Source organism: Schistocerca piceifrons, chromosome 11 (assembly GCF_021461385.2).
Source record: "Schistocerca piceifrons isolate TAMUIC-IGC-003096 chromosome 11, iqSchPice1.1, whole genome shotgun sequence".
Classification (NCBI taxonomy): Eukaryota; Metazoa; Arthropoda; class Insecta; order Orthoptera; family Acrididae; genus Schistocerca; species Schistocerca piceifrons.
This window is the reverse complement of record NC_060148.1, coordinates 133,604,375-133,622,367: the sequence shown is the minus strand read 5'-3', so window position 1 is coordinate 133,622,367 and position 17,993 is coordinate 133,604,375. Positions and strand designations below refer to the sequence as shown.

At 41.2% G+C, this 17,993-nt stretch overlaps 1 protein-coding gene across 1 annotated transcript in view; it reads left to right on the top strand.

Moving 5' to 3' along the window:
- LOC124720061 (phosphatidylinositol N-acetylglucosaminyltransferase subunit A) overlaps positions 1–17,993 on the top strand; it is a 142,957-nt gene that overhangs the window by 28,921 nt on the left and 96,043 nt on the right. The window contains exon 3 of the mRNA XM_047245328.1: positions 1,154–1,333. Coding sequence (XP_047101284.1) covers positions 1,154–1,333 — 180 coding nt within the window. The remainder of the gene's footprint in view (positions 1–1,153; positions 1,334–17,993) is intronic.

Sequence of the window (17,993 nt, the reverse complement as noted above, 5' to 3'; positions counted from 1 at the left end):
TTCTACATATGATATGACATTGTGCTTTCTCGTGCCGTATTGCAGTCAGAGTAAAATCTGCAACAAAGGCCAAAGGAATATAATCTGAGAGAGCTGTTAAATGTTTTACAACAAACCATGACTCTCCATATTCAGTAGTTTCTAAGTTATGGTTTCAAATGATGGGACTTTATGGACACCCTGTTTATGAAAGTAATCAGAGTTCGTGTTTCGGAAAAGCTATTGTTGGGGTGGTCCTTGTGGCGTTTTTGAGCAAAAGTTAAACCAATTTCCACTACAAAAATTATTGAAAAGGAACAGAGAATAACAAAATGTAACTGACATGGGGAAATGGCGTAGATAAGAGTTCATCCTTTACCAGGTTAACGTGTCTCCTTTCGTGCGGCTTCCAGGTTTTCAAAAATCTCCTTCATTTCTGCGTGATAAGTCTGCTCCGAAATCTTGCAATAAGTTTCATTGTCCAGGAATTTCTAATGTATCCAAATCCGTCTTGATATAAAATGCAATTTATTTTAGTTGCTTCTCTCCATCCTCCGAATTTCATAACTTCCACAATGTCTACACATTAATAAGTTTTTTCGTCTTAATCAGATCACGTCTGCATTAAGCTTCCACTCTCAAGAGACCATAAAGAAAACGGATAGAAAAACAAAAAAAAGAGTTAAAATTTTAGTATTTTCTCTGCCGTCGAGTGCTCGTACCGCTGCGACGGTATAATTTTTATCTGAGGGAACGAGTGTAGCACGGTGAAATTCAAAGTCCCGCTACAACTCTCCATATTCAGTAGTTTCTAAGTTATGGTTTTAAATGATGGGACTTTATGGACACCCTATAGTTCATAATGATGTTCTACACCGTCTCATGGATGGGGGTTAGAGCACACTTTCAGTTTCTCCAGCAATTTCACTGACACCCCATTTTATTACATTATATCTTTCCCTTTCTGTCAAAGGAAGTATTTAAAAGTACAGGAAACTAGAAATTTCTTGTACTTTAGCTCGTTTCTTGCTCTATACATTTGTGGTGCTGGCAAGTAGACATTCTTCCTACATCTCAAATTGTGTAATATTCATATTAATCTAGTGCATTTTCATGTTCACACTCTATAAAACTGTCCCGAAGCACACGGTAATTACTGTCTGCGGTACCACAGGTTTTCTACCTCCCAGTGCGCGTCTTCTATAACCAGTGTGTGCTGCCGACGATGGTTGCCTCGCTGCCTCTTATACGCTATATCCTGCTGCGCGAGAGAATTTCCGTCGTGCACGGCCACTCTGCATTCTCGACGCTCGCTCACGAGGCCATGATCATTGGCAGGCTACTCGGCATAAAGGTCAGTATTTCATATTCGAATACATTAGGCAGCGGTTTCCGCAAATTAAGTAAAAATTGTGGTGAAAACAGTAAATTAGTTTTGGGAACTGTAGTTAAACTTACCAATTTGTTTACCCACCATCTTCTGAAATGGAGATCTTTTATCGATGTGCAGTGAAATAAGATGTATATTAAATGGAATAAGGAGGCACCATCTTCTGGGATAAGATAGTCACGCCTTACGATATCTGGGCTGGGACTACTCGGGGATGTTATCACGAAAAAGACAACTGGCCTTCTACAGGTTGGAATATGGACTTTCAGAGCCTATAGTAAGGCAGCTAGGCGAGACACCTTGGAAAGATAGGAGGATAGTTTGAAATTACGTATAGTGGGAATTAGTCAATTTCGGTGGCAGTAAGAATAGACTGTCTGGTCAAGTGAGTACAGGGTGGTGGACACCAAATTGAATAGGGATAATGCAGGAAAACACTAATAATGAATAAGAAAATAGAAATGTGTATAAGCTATTATGAACAGTATAGTGAATGCATTGTTGGGCCATGATACACAAATATTTTATACAGTGTAGGCAACTTTGAATCCCGTGGTGAGAGATTTTTAAACTGCAAAACATTTTCAGGGATAGATGTGGAGTCAGACTGTAATTTATTAATCATGGACTGAAGATTAAAACTGAAGAAATTGCAAGAAGATACACTTCAAGTGATTGAGACAGGATTAATAGAAAGAATAAAAAGTTAATTTAATTCGTGAATGAGATTTTCACTCTGCAGTGGAGTGTGCGCTGATATGAAACTTCCTGGCAGATTAGAACTGTGTGCCGGACCGAGACTCGAACTCGGGACTTTTGCCTTTCGTGGGCAAGTGCTCTACGGACTGAGCTACCCGAGCACAACCCACAACCCGTCCTCACAGCCTTACTTCCGCCAGTACATTTTAATTTAATTCTTGTTTATTGTTCCCTCTCAGATTACATGTTTCACCATTCTGGATCATCTTTAGATCTGAGTAGTTGTTGGCAAATCGTCTCATCTACTCAGAGCTACATATCACACATATCAGAGTAATGATGCAACTACTTAGATCTGAAAGTGATTCTTGGTGATCAAAACATGTAATCTAATTAAAAATGTGCAACTGGGAGAGAACACTAAATGAGAATTACCTTAATTATCTAAACCATTGCTGAATCTTTCAAGGTGATTATGTTGACTATAGTGAACCAAAACTTGTTGAAAGTTTCAGAGGGAGAATTGGGCAGTGACTAGCTCAAACAGGGGAAGGAATACAACAGAAGACAAATAGATAACTTTGTTAGATGAAATAGCAACTAGGAGTCCACCCATAGGTAAAACTTACATTTTCAATTTTACAAAGGAAGAAAATAAAAATGCAGCAAATGAAAGGGACAAAAGAAATACAGATGTTAAAACATACTAATTGACGAAGAGTACAAAATGGCAAAGCATAAATGGCTACAGACGAAATGTAAAGCTGCAGAAGCACAGATGACAAAGGGAAAGATAGATGTTGTCTCTAGGAAAATTAAAGACTTTAAGAAAAAGACAAACAGCTGTATAAATGTTAAGAGCTGAGATGGCAAGCCAGAACAGAGCAATAGATGTGTGGCTGTAAGAGGAATCAGTATGTAGGGTGTAACAGGGTGATATTTAAAAAAAAAAAATGTGAGATTGTAGAGAATGAAATTTTGAAAACAGTGGTAAGTCCCCTGTAGCTAGAAATGGGAAATCGTTTCTACAGTACTATGCACTTTCTATTCATTTGGTAGCCTAAATGAAACATGAGAATACTGCAGTTTGGAAAACATTTATTGACAGTAGAGTACAATCAGATACTGTAAAGCTAATCTGTGACTTCGTAATTTTAGAGTAAGTCTTCACTGTGATAACCATCAACTTTATTACGTAATGTGCAACAATGAACCGTGTTTTGTGTGATTCCCTGTATTGTGCTGTGTTCCCCTCTGCCAGTATCAAACATTGTAAAGATGCACCATGTAAGTGCAGGTACCGTTCCTACCGGTGTTGAGTGCAAGAGGAACTTGACGTAACCCCCAGAGGAAAACTCCAGAGGTGATGGCAGGGGAGCGCACAAACCAAGGGACTGCACCTGTCCAGCTACCCTCTGCCTGAAGTTGTCTGGGAGACACACATTGTCCTGACAATCAAACTGAGCTGGAGTACAGTCGTTCTGAAACTGCAGACTAGTGCACAGTAGCGAGGAAGCGTCCTCCAGAAGTTCAGGTGAGGTGTTCTCCAGTAAGTTCAGATGCAGTGCACGTTCAAAGGTTCTTGTAAGATATGTCGTCCAATAAGGTGGTCTCCAAAAATTCCAAGCCGAATGTTCAATGACAATTTGACGTGGTACTTTTTGTGCATGTAATGTGTGCATTCTCGACAGCCTATTGGGGCTGTAGAATCGTTTTCACATTTCTGGCTATAGGTTCCTTATATTGAATGCTCAAGATGTCATCCTGTGCAGTCTTTCAAATTTTTAGAATGCCTCTCTGGTACACCATGTATAGAAGTGGTACAAACTTAAAAAGTATTGTGGAAAGGGAAAAGGAGTAGACAGTTATACAGGAGATACGATACCACGAGTAGTGATAGACTCGAGTTAAAATGAGGCACCTGAAGTAGATGACATTTCATGAGAATTATTGTGATTGTTAGGAGAACCTGCCATGAAAAATTTGATATTCGAGGTCTACAAAACAGATGGGAATACCACTAGACTTACAGAACAACACGATAACCCCATTTCCAAAGAAAGCAGGTTCTGGCAGGAGTGTATATTACCAAGCAATCAGTTTAATAAGTCATGGTTACAAAATCTGTCACATATTACTTTAGTGGACTGGAAGGAAAATGTGTGCTTAAAGTGTTTGTAGATTTACAGAAAGCTTTTGATAATATAGACTGTAATACACTCCTTGGAATTCTGATGTTAAAGGGACAAAATACAGGGAGGAAAAGTTTATATACAACCAGACTAAATTCATAGGACCCAAAGGACATGGAAAGGGAAGCAGTGGTTGAGATGGGAGTGAGATGGCACTATAGCCTCTGCCTGATATTATTCAATCTATGCCTTGAGCAAGCAGTAAAGGGACTCTGGAGAAATATTAAAGAGAGAGGGGAAATTAATACTTTGAAGTTTGCCAGTGACACTGTAACTGTCAGAAATAGTAGAAAACATAGAACAGTTGAATGTGATGGATAGTGTCTTGAAAAGAGACTACATAATGATCAGCAACAAAAATACAATGAGCATAAAGGAATGTAGATGAATTAAATCAGGTGACACTGAAGGAATTCAATTAGGAAATGAAAGACTGAAAGTGGTAAGAATTTTGATTTTTGTGAAATAGACAGGATACATAATGCAGCCTGACAATAGCAATTGAAAGATGTGCCTGAAAAAGAGAAATAGTATACATGTAATACAAATTTAAATTTCTAAATGCAACAAAATGTATAAAATAAATAGTTTTATCATAAGAAATCATTTCACACTTTGTCATTGCCATGTATTCTGCATGCAAAGTCACCAAATCAAATATGTTACGGAAAAAAAAGTAAAAGGCCTTTAAACCTGGAAACACAGGGATACTTATGTGAGAGGTTAAAGCCCACTTTAAAATATTAAGTTGTGACACGCTGGAACATAGTTTCCAGCAGTCTGAAACCAAAGTGTGTGTTGTGGTGCAAGATGTGTGAGTACACACCATGTAGATGGTACAAAACAGCAGTCAGCTATCATAAAAGTAAAAACGTATCCACAATATATGCCAAAGCACGATGCTCATGTGGCCGAAATGGTGGCAGAATTAAAATTTGATAAAATGACAGGGGTGTAAACAGAGTGTAAGCTTTAACGTACAACGGTGTTAATATGTAGAGTTCATATTGTGTAGTTTGTAAAATGTGTGCTGACAATGGACAGTGGACAAATGCGATCAATATGTCTGTAATAATATAAAGGGAATAAACAATTAAAACCATAAATGTAAATTGAAAGTAGTAACTGTTGTGTCGGTAGCTGGGCCGACACCGTGAAGTTGATGGCTGAAAATGAACTCTAGACTAACGCTGTAGCCGATAGGGCACGCACGGCTAAAGCAGACGGGCGTGAAGTCTGGAACATGAGAACTTATAAATGAATAAGAAGAAAAGTATGTAGATGCTTATTACTTATCTTTTAATTAGTCCTTGGAATACATCTCTCTTGAATACTCGTAAGCTATAGGCACTGATACAAATGGCGCCTTGCTAGTTCGTAGCCATTAACTTAGCTGATGGCTATTCTGTCTCTCGGCTAATGAGAGAGAAAGGCTTCGTACAACTGGGCGGTAGCTAGGTTCTCGTACAACTGGGCGATAGCTAGGTTCGCGTACAACTGGGGCGAGTGCTCTCTCGTATCACGAGACCTGCCTTGGTGGTGGCGCTAGGTCTGCGATTACACAGTGGCGACACGCGGGTCCGACATGTACTAAATGGACCGCGGCCGATTTAAGCTACCACCTAGCAAGTGTGGTGTCTGGCGGTGACACCACATTCCTCCCCCGCAAATCGGCGAACGGTCGTGTGATAAGGCTTCCGCCCGCCGTGGAGAGGACCACATGTTGACGTATGCGATGAGGTGGGGAGCCTAACAACAGGCGAGGCTGTGCCACCCGCACCCGGCCATCCGGTCCGAGGGGAGCTAGGAAACGCCTGCAAAACTAGTCCAGGGTGCACGTCAACATGCGGTGTATGCGCCCGTAAAGAGACAGGAGGGACCGAAGGATCGACCTCCATTGCGTCGGGGTAGCCGACGCGCGATGACGTCATGTGGTCCGGAGCGGGCGGGAGTTCCATGGCGGAGGACAGCTGGTCACGGGAAGCGATCGGCGGCGCGTGACCCTGGGAGGCGCTTGGCGGCTGCAGCGAAGCATCTAATGCGGGCGGCGCCGGCGGGAGAACAGGCGGCGGCGGCGGCGGCTGCTGCTGCTGCGGCGGCGCGTCGCCATGGGGCAAAATGGAAGGCATCGTCGGTAACACCTGGGGATGAGGCGAACCAGTAGATGGGTCCCCAGGGCGCTGACCGGACGGCACCGTCGCTGAAAGCAGACGGGGAGCGGCAGAACCCGAGCGACGACAGAGGCGCAGCTGATTGAGATGCCGACGCACCTCACCAGAGGCCCCCAAAACCAAATACATCGCGCGGCCGAGGCAGCGAAGAATGCGCCCTGCGAGCCAACGCCGTGAACCGCGATAGTTGCGATAAAATACAACGTCGCCTGGAGCAAAAGCAGGAGTCTGCCGCTGCACAGGAACCTGATGCGGCGGATGCAGCAAAGACATCAAGGTGCGATGAGGACGACCGTGGAGCAACTCAGCCGGCGAGTGACCATCTCGGGGCTGAGAGCGATACGAAGACAAAAAGAGCAACAATGCGTCCTCCCGAGAATGCGACTCTTTCAATTTCAACATCTGTGACTTGAAAGTCCGGACCAATCGTTCAGCGGCACCGTTTAGCAAAAAGATCTTCCGGGCGGGGCAAAGGAAAAGTAGCAGTCACTAGCTGTGGATTCACTGTGGCCTTGAAGTCCACGCAAAGTCTCAATTTTCCGGAAGGTTTTGGCAAAATTACTAAGGGTGAGGCCCAGAGAGAAGCTTGCACACGTTCAATTACACCCTGTGATTCGAGATCGTGTAACGTTCTTGCGACCTCATCACGCAATGCGTGGGGAACATTGCGCGCCCTGAAAAATTTCGGTTGCGCGTTTACCTTCAGTTCTAAATGTGCTTCATAGTTTTTAGCGCAACCTAAGCCCGGTGCAAAAATGTCTGCAAATTCGTCACACAGCCGAGAAACACTGTCTGCAGGCACAGTCTGATTCACTGATAGGACCTGATTTACAATAGACATGTTAAACAACTTAAATAAATCTAGACCAAACAAGTTCACTGCAGAAGAAGAACGAAGAACGTAAAATGACACAAGTTTTGTTTGTCCCTTGTATGTTGCAAGAAGGCTGCACTGTCCTAACACAGGAATTTTTTGTCCGGAATATGTAGTTAGCTTAACATTTGCGGAACGCAACGGAGGTTTGCCCAGTTGTTTGTACGTGTCGTGATTGAGCAATGAAACTGCAGCTCCGGTATCGAGCTGGAATGGTATCACTTTGCCTTCAAAGTCTAAGTCCACAAAAAGTTTATTGTTCTGCTGACGACAAGAGCGACTGTTTTGTGCAAGTGGAACAGACACTGGTACAGAATCACTTGCTAATTGACGTGATTTCCGGCGACGTCGACGCACAGTTTTTGTGGGACGAACACAGGCACTGTTAGAGAAAGTGTCACTGGACGAAGTGGAATTAACGACATGAATGTCCATAGGCGAAGGTCCACGAGCCTGAGTGTCCTTGGTTCGATTCCGGCGCGAAGCAAAGGGCCTGGAATGATTGTGATTGTCTGATCTGAGCTTTTTCTGGCAAACACTTTGAACATGTCCTTTCTTATTGCAGAAAAAGCAAATAGCTTGGCGTGACGGGCAATGTTCACGCGAATGTCGAGTAGCACACCGCGGGCATGATTTCACTGCATTTGTGGGCTGGCGCGGCACACCTGGCTTAGCGCGCGGCGGCAGCTGTGCGGACGGCCGCGAGGGCAGTTGACCGGGCCGCGTTGCGCGAGCGCGCCCGGCGGGCCGGTTAATGTTACACACGGCTGGCGAAGTTTCAAAAGATTCCTGAGCACAGTCAAGTGTGTCCTGTCTATCCAATATGTCTATCACTTGTTGAAGGGAGGGATTAACTAGTTTCAAAATTTGCTCCCGTATGCGAACATCAGAAACGTTCTGTGCAATTGCATCACGTATCATTGTATCTGAATAAGAAAGACCACAGTCACAGTCAAAGGCACAGTCCCTAGTAAGTCCTTGCAATGTTGCTACCCACTCCCTATTAGTTTGACCGGCCGTACGTTTTGTACGAAAGAACGTATACCGTTTTGCAACCACATTAACTGTTTCTTTGAAATAGGCATCTAATGCAGACAAAATTTCCTCGTAGGACAGAGTTGCTACGTCGCGTCGGGGAAACAATTTCACTATCACACGGTATGTGGACACACCGACACAAGAAAGCAAAAACGGCTGCCGCTCTTTACCTTGAATTCTGTAGGCTGCTAGATGAAAGTTGAACTGGCGAGACCACTCGTGCCAGGTCTCATCGGCTGCCACGTATGGTCGAAAGGGAGGTGCAACAGCGTTTAGTGGCAGCGGTAGCGAAGAAGCGGCGGCGGCCGCATCGGTGTGCAGCGCACGTTGACCCTGGACGAGCTGTCCAAGGGCATCCAGTAACGCCTGCGTCTGCTGATTCTGCAAGCGATAAAATTCGGACAGTACATCTGGGGAATGTCGCGAAGCCATGACAATTAAATGTAAGCAATCAGAAAGAACACTTTAAATCGTCGCCAATGTTGCAAACGAATTAATACAAACTCTTTTGCTCGTCGCCAATAAATGTTGTGTCGGTAGCTGGGCCGACACCGTGAAGTTGATGGCTGAAAATGAACTCTAGACTAACGCTGTAGCCGATAGGGCACGCACGGCTAAAGCAGACGGGCGTGAAGTCTGGAACATGAGAACTTATAAATGAATAAGAAGAAAAGTATGTAGATGCTTATTACTTATCTTTTAATTAGTCCTTGGAATACATCTCTCTTGAATACTCGTAAGCTATAGGCACTGATACAAATGGCGCCTTGCTAGTTCGTAGCCATTAACTTAGCTGATGGCTATTCTGTCTCTCGGCTAATGAGAGAGAAAGGCTTCGTACAACTGGGCGGTAGCTAGGTTCTCGTACAACTGGGCGATAGCTAGGTTCGCGTACAACTGGGGCGAGTGCTCTCTCGTATCACGAGACCTGCCTTGGTGGTGGCGCTAGGTCTGCGATTACACAGTGGCGACACGCGGGTCCGACATGTACTAAATGGACCGCGGCCGATTTAAGCTACCACCTAGCAAGTGTGGTGTCTGGCGGTGACACCACAGTAACACATAAATGCATAAGTACACGTAGGTGTAATTGTAACTGGTGGTAAAACTGAACTGACTTGCCTAGTAACAGGAAACACCGTGTTTAAAAAGAGTGTAACAGGATCAAGAACCCTAAATGTAAATTAAAAGTAGATCTCCACATATGTAAAGCACACACATAGACACCCACAGAATGTCATACTCGGCATGTGACGTGCTAATGTGAATGTTTTAATTCAGAATGATAGCTACATACATAAGTACACATACATCTAATCGCATTTGAAACATTATACGGTAAAAATGAAGTAACCTATGTAGCCACAGTAAACACGGTTTATAAAATAAAAGTTTTAACACACAAGTGCCTACACAGTCTCGCATGAGTGTGGTACCATGTAAGTGGTGCACTAATGTAAACATACTGAGGAAGGATAAAATGGATACTAATTAGTAACAAGTGTAGCATGGTGTAGAATACTTCCCAAGACCAACAGTGCACAAATGCCAACTGTATCCTAAGAGGCAATCATACAAGATGTCCTGAAATCTATTTTTCAGGTCAGTCTGTTCATTCAAGATATTCTGGCTGTTCTCTAAACACACTATGAATTTCAGTCTGTTATAAATAATCACACTGTTTTCCTTTTCTGCTTCTAAAAAAGAATTTTTGTGGAGAATCTTATGTCATTCAACTTATGTTTGGTTGTCTGAATATGGTTCCCAAATCTGGTGTTAATTCATTGTCTAAATCCACTGGTAAATGTTTTACACATTTGTCCTATATAAAACTTCTTCGATTATCTGTATAGTTTCTAAAATCAAACCCTGAAAGTGTGTATTGTTTCCTATGCTGGATATTGTGTTGTATAGTCTTCACTAATGTGTTATTAGTATGAATGCTGATACGTGTTATCCCGGAACAGTCTAGCTATTCTTTCACACAGATCCTGTATAGGGTACAGACAAGTATTTAATTTTAACCTCTTCTTATTTGAGCAATATAATCTCACCAGTAGTACCGGGTGATCAAAAAGTCAGTATAAATTTTAAAACAGAATAAATCATGGAATAACGTAAATAGAGAGGTACAAATTGACACACGTGCTTGGAATGACATGGGGTTTTATTAGAACCAAAAAATACAATGTTCAAAAAATGTCCGACAGATGGCGCTTCATCTGATCAGAATAGCAATAATTAGCATAACAAAGTAAGACAAAGCAAAGATGATGTTCTTTACAGGAAATGCTCAATATGTCCACCATCATTCCTCAACAATAGCTGTAGTCGAGGAATAATGTTGTGAACAGCACTGTAAAGCATGTCCAGAGTTACAGTGAGGCATTGGCGTCGGATGTTGTCTTTCAGCATCCCTAGAGAGGTCGGTCGATCACGATACACATGCGACTTCAGGTAACCCCGAAGCCAATAATCGCACGGACTGAGGTCTGGGGACCTGGGAGGCCAAGCGTGACGAAAGTGGCGGCTGAGCACACGATCATCACCAAACGACGCACGCAAGAGATCTTTCACGCGCTATGTATCAGACATTTTGTGAACTTTCTTTTCCTTTGTTCTAATAAAACCCCATGTCATTCCAAGCATGTGTGTAAATTTTTACCTCTCTGTCTACATTATTCCGTGGTTTATTAAGTTTTCAAATTTATATTGACTTTTTGGTCACCCTGTATTTTACTTATGTAATTTTGCAGCAAACATTTTATCTACCGTGTGTGTTGTGAAGCCATTGTTCTCTGCTACTTGTCTAATGATACCAAGTTTTGTCTGTTTTGTTCTGCTCGAGGTGAAGAATGAATAATGTGTGTTCCATGGAATGAAAACACATTTTCTTAAGGTTCATGGATAGCAAGAATTATTGTGGGTTAAGGTATCATTATAGGTGAACTTATGGTAAATGCTATATCTGTGAACACCATTATCATTCTTAAGGCATGTGTAGCAAATTAATGGCATGTTAACTTTGTACTCTATAGTGAAGGTAATGTTAGTATGCGTGCTATTCAGTTGCACTAACATAATATCATTGAGTGATCATCTGATCAATGGTAATGTCATTCATGCACTTTTATACTCTTCAGTTTTACTAGCTGTAATGGGAAATTTCTTTAAGAACTGACTTTTGATATAATTGCAAAAATGTTGCAATGATGTCCAGTTGCAAATTTCATTAAATTTAAGATAGGTATAGGACTGTATCAGATCTAAACTAATGTTCTCGTATTTGCTTTCTTGTTTTTCAGTATATTCTCTTCTATGATTTTAAGTGTCTTGACTTAGAATAGTAAATAAGTTCACTGTGTCAAGACACACATTTAATTTCCATTGGTTCTTGACCCTGTTACACTGTTGTTTTGATGATGTTGATTTCCATGACTAGACAAGTCACTCCAGTTTTACTGTATGACATGTTTATTACAATTGGGTGTGTATGTACTTAGCTACTTTTAATGTATATTCATGTTTTTAGTTGCTTATTCCTTTTACGTTACTAAATATACAATATTCACATTTGTCCATTGCGAGTACACATTTTACAAACATTATAGTACTGACTGTACATACTAATGTCTTTGTACTCTCAAGTTCTCATTCTCTGAGTGTTTATATCCCAGAATTGTAATGCACCCATCACGTTGATAACAAGAGTGTAGCACCTTGGTGTACATTGTGGATGTGTTATTACTTGCAAGCTAGTTGATTGTTATTGTATCAGCTGCAAGGTGTGTGATATGGTGGGCAGCCTTATACGATGACACACACATTGTTACACTCTGCTGGAACTACATTCTAGCATGTTACAAGTTTATGCTGTAGAATTGGCTTCAACATACTGCGTAAATACCCTTTTGTTTTCAGCTCTAAAGGTCTTTTGCTTTATTTTTAATTCTGGCATATTGAATTTTGTGGCTGTTTTCAGAATTCTTGACAATGACAGTGTTGAAATTCCAATTGCAATTCATAAAATATATGGCTAAATGAGATAAAAAGTTCAAAATATGGCTATGTGGTTTATTACTTACTAAATCATCCTCTAGCACATGTCATGCAAAAGTTTGCATATACGTGTGATTGACAAATGAACCCCAATTGACATGTGTGTATGGACTGCTAACTGCAGAAAGGGAATAAGCTCACTTTAAAAAATTTTGCAGGGGTGACAGAACAACTGCTTTGCACCAGAATTCTAAAGCAAAATTATTCTATGGTTTTATGAAAATATGTATTTGTAGATTGCTTTAGATTATGTAATTTTTTTCCAAATTTGTGTGACTGGTAACATTCCCCCCCACCCAACTGGACATGTTCCCTTTGTGCAGGAAACTATGTGGAATATAAATTGAAAGTCTTATATTTTTAGGATACAAATTTATTCTATTTGTTTTTTACAAACGGAATACTTTTAAACATTATTACAAAAAGAAATTCATGGCTTGCACATTATCTTCAGCTGGACATCCCTTTGTCATTGGATATGTTAAAAATTTCATTCCAAAATTGTCTTTTCTTCTTGAGTGTAGATTAAATTGTTTTTAATATAATCATAAAAATATATTTTTGTGTAGTGAGGCTTTTTAAGCATATTCCATGGGAAGTTCTAGATTCATCTGATAATTCCTTAAATAAAAGCTATCAGCTTGCAGTCCATTGATGTTTCTTAAATTGAGCTACTTGTTGTATATCTTTGGTGATACTAAGTTCTTGATAGGGCAAAAAAATCTTTTGCTCCTTTGGAACACATTTTCCATAAAAATTATAAGGCAAGATTATTTGTAGAATTTTGATCACCAAGTGTTATAATCTGTAAAATCCTCTACTTTCATGAGAACAACACTAAATGTGTGTTTCTTCTGTGAAGAATTGAATATGAGGTCTGTCACTTAACTAACAGTGTTGTATTGTTACTGTTTTCTCAGTTTTGTCCTGATGATGCCTAAAGGAAATATTGTTCACAGTGGAAAGGGAACACATCCAGGCCATGTTCCCTTTCTCAGTAACTGGTGAATTATACCTGTTGTTAGTGGTGTTTCATTGTCTGTACACAAGTTTAGTATATGCAGCAAATCATGCCCCCTATCGAGCTGTACTTCTGTGATGCAATAAAACAAATTTTAAAAATTTAGGATGTTCCCTTTCTCCAGTTAGTGAGTTGTAAGTCTTGTCTTGTCATGTCATAAAGTGTAAGAGCAAACCACATAGACTACAAATATCATTGTTGTTGTTGTTGTTGTTGTTGTTGTTGTTGTGGTCTTCAGTCCTGAGACTGGTTTGATGCAGCTCTCCATGCTACTCTATCCTGTGCAAGCTTCTTCATCTCGCAGTACCCACTGCAACCTACATCCTTCTGAATCTGCTTAGTGTATTGATCTCTTGGTCTCCCTCTACGATTTTTACCCTCCACGCTGCCCTCCAGTGCTAAATTTGTGATCCCTTGATGCCTCAAAACATGTCCTACCAACCGATCCCTTCTTCTAGTCAAGTTGTGCCACAAACTTCTCTTCTCCCCAATTCTATCCAATACCTCCTCATTAGTTACGTGATGTACCCACCTTATCTTCAGCATTCTTCTGTAGCACCACATTTCGAAAGCTTCTATTCTCTTCTTGTCCAAACTGGTTATCGTCCATGTTTCACTTCCGTACATGGCTACACTCCATACAAATACTTTCAGAAACGACTTCCTGACACTTAAATCTATACTCGATGTTAACAAATTTCTCTTCTTCAGAAACGATTTCCTTGCCATTGCCAGTCTACATTTTATATCCTCTCTACTTCGACCATCATCAGTTATTTTGCTCCCTAAATAGCAAAACTCCTTTACTACTTTAAGTGTCTCATTTCCTAATCTAATCCCCTCAGCATCACCCGATTTAATTTGACTACATTCCATTATCCTCGTTTTGCTTTTGTTGATGTTCATCTTATATTCTTCTTTCAAGACACTGTCCATTCCGTACAACTGTTCTTCCAAGTCCTTTGCTGTCTCTGACACAATTACAATGTCATCGGCGAACCTCAAAGTTTTTACTTCTTCTCCATGAATTTTAATACCTACTCCGAATTTTTCTTTTGTTTCCTTTACTGCTTGCTCAATATACAGATTGAATAACATCGGGGAGAGGCTACAACCCTGTCTCACTCCTTTCCCAACCACTGCTTCCCTTTCATGCCCCTCGACTCTTATAACTGCCATCTGGTTTCTATACAAATTGTAAATAGCCTTTCTCTCCCTGTATTTTTACCCCTGCCACCTTCAGAATTTGAAAGAGAGTATTCCAGTTAACGTTGTCAAAAGCTTTCTCTAAGTCTACAAATGCTAGAAACGTAGGTTTGCCTTTCCTTAATCTTTCTTCTAAGATAAGCCGTAAGGTCAGTATTGCCTCACGTGTTCCAACATTTCTACAGAATCCCAACTGATCTTCCCCGAGGTCCGCTTCTACCAATTTTTCCATTCCTCTGTAAAGAATTCGCGTTAGTGTTTTGCAGCTGTGACTTATTAAACTGATAGTTCGGTAATTTTCACATCTGTCAACACCTGCTTTCTTTGGGATTGGAATTATTATATTCTTCTTGAAGTCTGTGGGTATTTCGCCTGTCTCATACATCTTGCTCACCAGATGGTAAAGTTTTGTCAGCACTGCCTCTCCCAAGGCCATCAGTAGTTCTAATGGAATGTTGTCTACTCCTGGGGCCTTGTTTCGACTCAGGTCTTTCAGTGCTCTGTCAAACTCTTCACGCAGTATCTTATCTCCCATTTCATCTTCATCTACATTCTCTTCCATTTCCATAATATTGTCCTCAAGTACATCGCCCTTCTATAAACCCTCTATATACTCCTTCCACCTTTCTGCCTTCCCTTCTTTGCTTAGAACTGGGTTGCCATCTCTTGATATTCATACAAGTGATTCTCTTCTCTCCAAAGGTCTCTTTAATTTTCCTGTAGGCAGTATCTATCTTACCCCTAGTGAGACAAGCCTCTACATCCTTACATTTGTCCTCTAGCCATCCCTGCTTAGCCATTTTGCACTTCCTGTCGATCTCATTTTTGAGACGTTTGTATTCCTTTTTTGCCTGCTTCATTTACTGCATTTTTATATTTTCTCCTTTCATCATTTAAATTCAATATTTCTTCTGTTACCCAAGGATTTCTACTAGCCCTCGTCTTTTTACCTACTTGATCGTCTGCTGCTTTCACTACTTCATCCCTCAGAGCTACCCTTTCTTCTTCTACTGTATTTCTTTCCCCCATTCCTGTCAATTGTTCCCTTATGCTCTCCCTGAAACTCTGTACAACCTCTGGTTCTTTCAGTTTATCCAGGTCCCATATCCTTAAATTCCCACCTTTTTGCAGTTTCTTCAGTTTCAATCTGCAGTTCATAACCAATAGATTGTGGTCAGAGAATCCACATCTGCCCCTGGAAATGTCTTACAATTTAAAACCTGGTTCCTAAATCTCTGTCTTACCATTATATAAACTATCTGATACCTTTTAGTATCTCCAGGATTCTTCCAGGTATACAACCTTGTTTTATGATTCTTGAACCAAGTGTTAGCTATGATTAAGTTATGCTCTGTGCAAAATTCTACAAGGCGGCTTCCTCTTTCATTTCTTCCCCCCCCCCCCCCCCCCCCCCCCCAATCCATATTCACCTACTATGTTTCCTTCTCTCCCTTTTCCTACTGACAAATTCCAGTCACCCATGGCTATTAAATTTTCGTCTCCCTTCACTACCTGAATAATTTCTTTTATCTGGTCATACATTTCATCAATTTCTTCGTCATCTGCAGAGCTTGTTGGCATATAAACTTGTTCTACTGTAATAGGCATGGGCTTTGTGTCTATCTTGGGCACAATCATTCGTTCACTATGCTGTTTGTAGTAGCTTACCCACACTCCTATGTTTTTTATTCATTATTAAACCTACTCCTGCATTACCTCTATTTGATTTTGTATTTATAACCCTGTAATCACCTCACCAAAAGTCTTGTTCCTCCTGCCACCGAACTTCACTAATTCCCACTATATCTAACTTTAACCTATCCATTTCCCTTTTTAAATTTTCTAACCTACCTGCCCGATTAAGGGATCTGACATTCCACGCTCCGATCCGTAGAATGCCAGTTTTCTTTCTCCTGATAACGACGTCCTCTTGAGTAGTCCCCGCCCGAAGATCCGAATGGGGGACTATTTTACCTCCAGAATATTTTACTCAAGAGGACGCCATCATCATTTAATCATACAGTAAAGCTGCATGTCCTCGGGAAAAATTACGGCTGTAGTTTCCCCTTGCTTTCAGCCGTTCGCAGTACCAGCACAGCAAGGCCGTTTTGGTTAATGTTACAAGGCCAGATCAGTCAATCATCCAGACTGTTGCCCCTGCAACTACTGAAAAGGCTGCTGCCCCTCTTCAGGAACCACATGTTTGTCTGGCCCTCTCAACAGATACCCCTCCGTTGTGGTTGCACCTACGGTTACGGCCATCTGTATCGCTGAGGCACGCAAGCCTCCCCAACAACAGCTAGGTCCATGGTTCATGGGGGGGGGGGGGGGGTGGGGGGCACAAATATCATTATATATATTAACAGGACATAATGGTAAGATATCATTATATATATTAAATATATCTTACCATTATGTCTTGTAGCAATACAGTTAAACCAGTCTGCCACAGTACTCACAAATATAGGCCAAACAAGAAATAACAGTGTGATTATCCTGGGACAACTCAGTGACTGTTGCTCAAATTAGTGGAAGACATACTGATATAATATGTGTGAGTAATACAGGTGGTCTTCTGTGTGCTAGTGCATATTAAGGGTATGAAACAGGTTGTTTATTCCAGTCCAGCACTCAGTATATACTTACAACAAACTAGTACAGTGATATAACATACATGTACATTGCCATTACTAAAACACGAGGCTTCTGAACAAAGTAGTATTCTCTGAAAATATTTGTCTGGAGTTCAGCTTGTGAACAGCAATAAAATGTGGACAATAGAAGCTTTCAGAATGTGGTGCTGCAGAAGATTAGTTGGGTAGGTCATATAACTACTGAAAAGATACTAAATTTACTTGGGATCAAGAGGTTCATTGCCTTAGTTGACCAAAAGGAAGGTTTGGTTGATAAAACACACCTTGACACATCAAAGAACTGTCTATACAGTAATCGAGGGAAGTGGGGGGGAGGGGGGGGGGGGTGTATTGTGGAGAAAGAGCAAGGTTTGACTATAGTAATCAGGTTAAAAAGTGGAAGATTTCAAATGGTATGAGGCTTGCACAGGGTAGACTTATTGTGGAGAGCTGCATCAGACCATTTCTGGAGTTAAAAGGACTGCAACCAGCCAGTGTAGCGTAATCCTGTAAAACACAGAGTAGAAACTGTTGGATAAACAGAAATTTGAAGTCAACTAGTATGAGATGGGGAAGCGGGGGGGGGGGGGGGGGGGGGGGGGCAGTGGGCAGTGAAGCTGTCACAAACATGGTGGCCATCTTGGATGCAACTCATAATTTTCAAATGGAAATGCGTCGTGTGATGTGCCAGAGAACTGTGTGGGAAAAACAGTGGTGCCCTTCATTTGAGC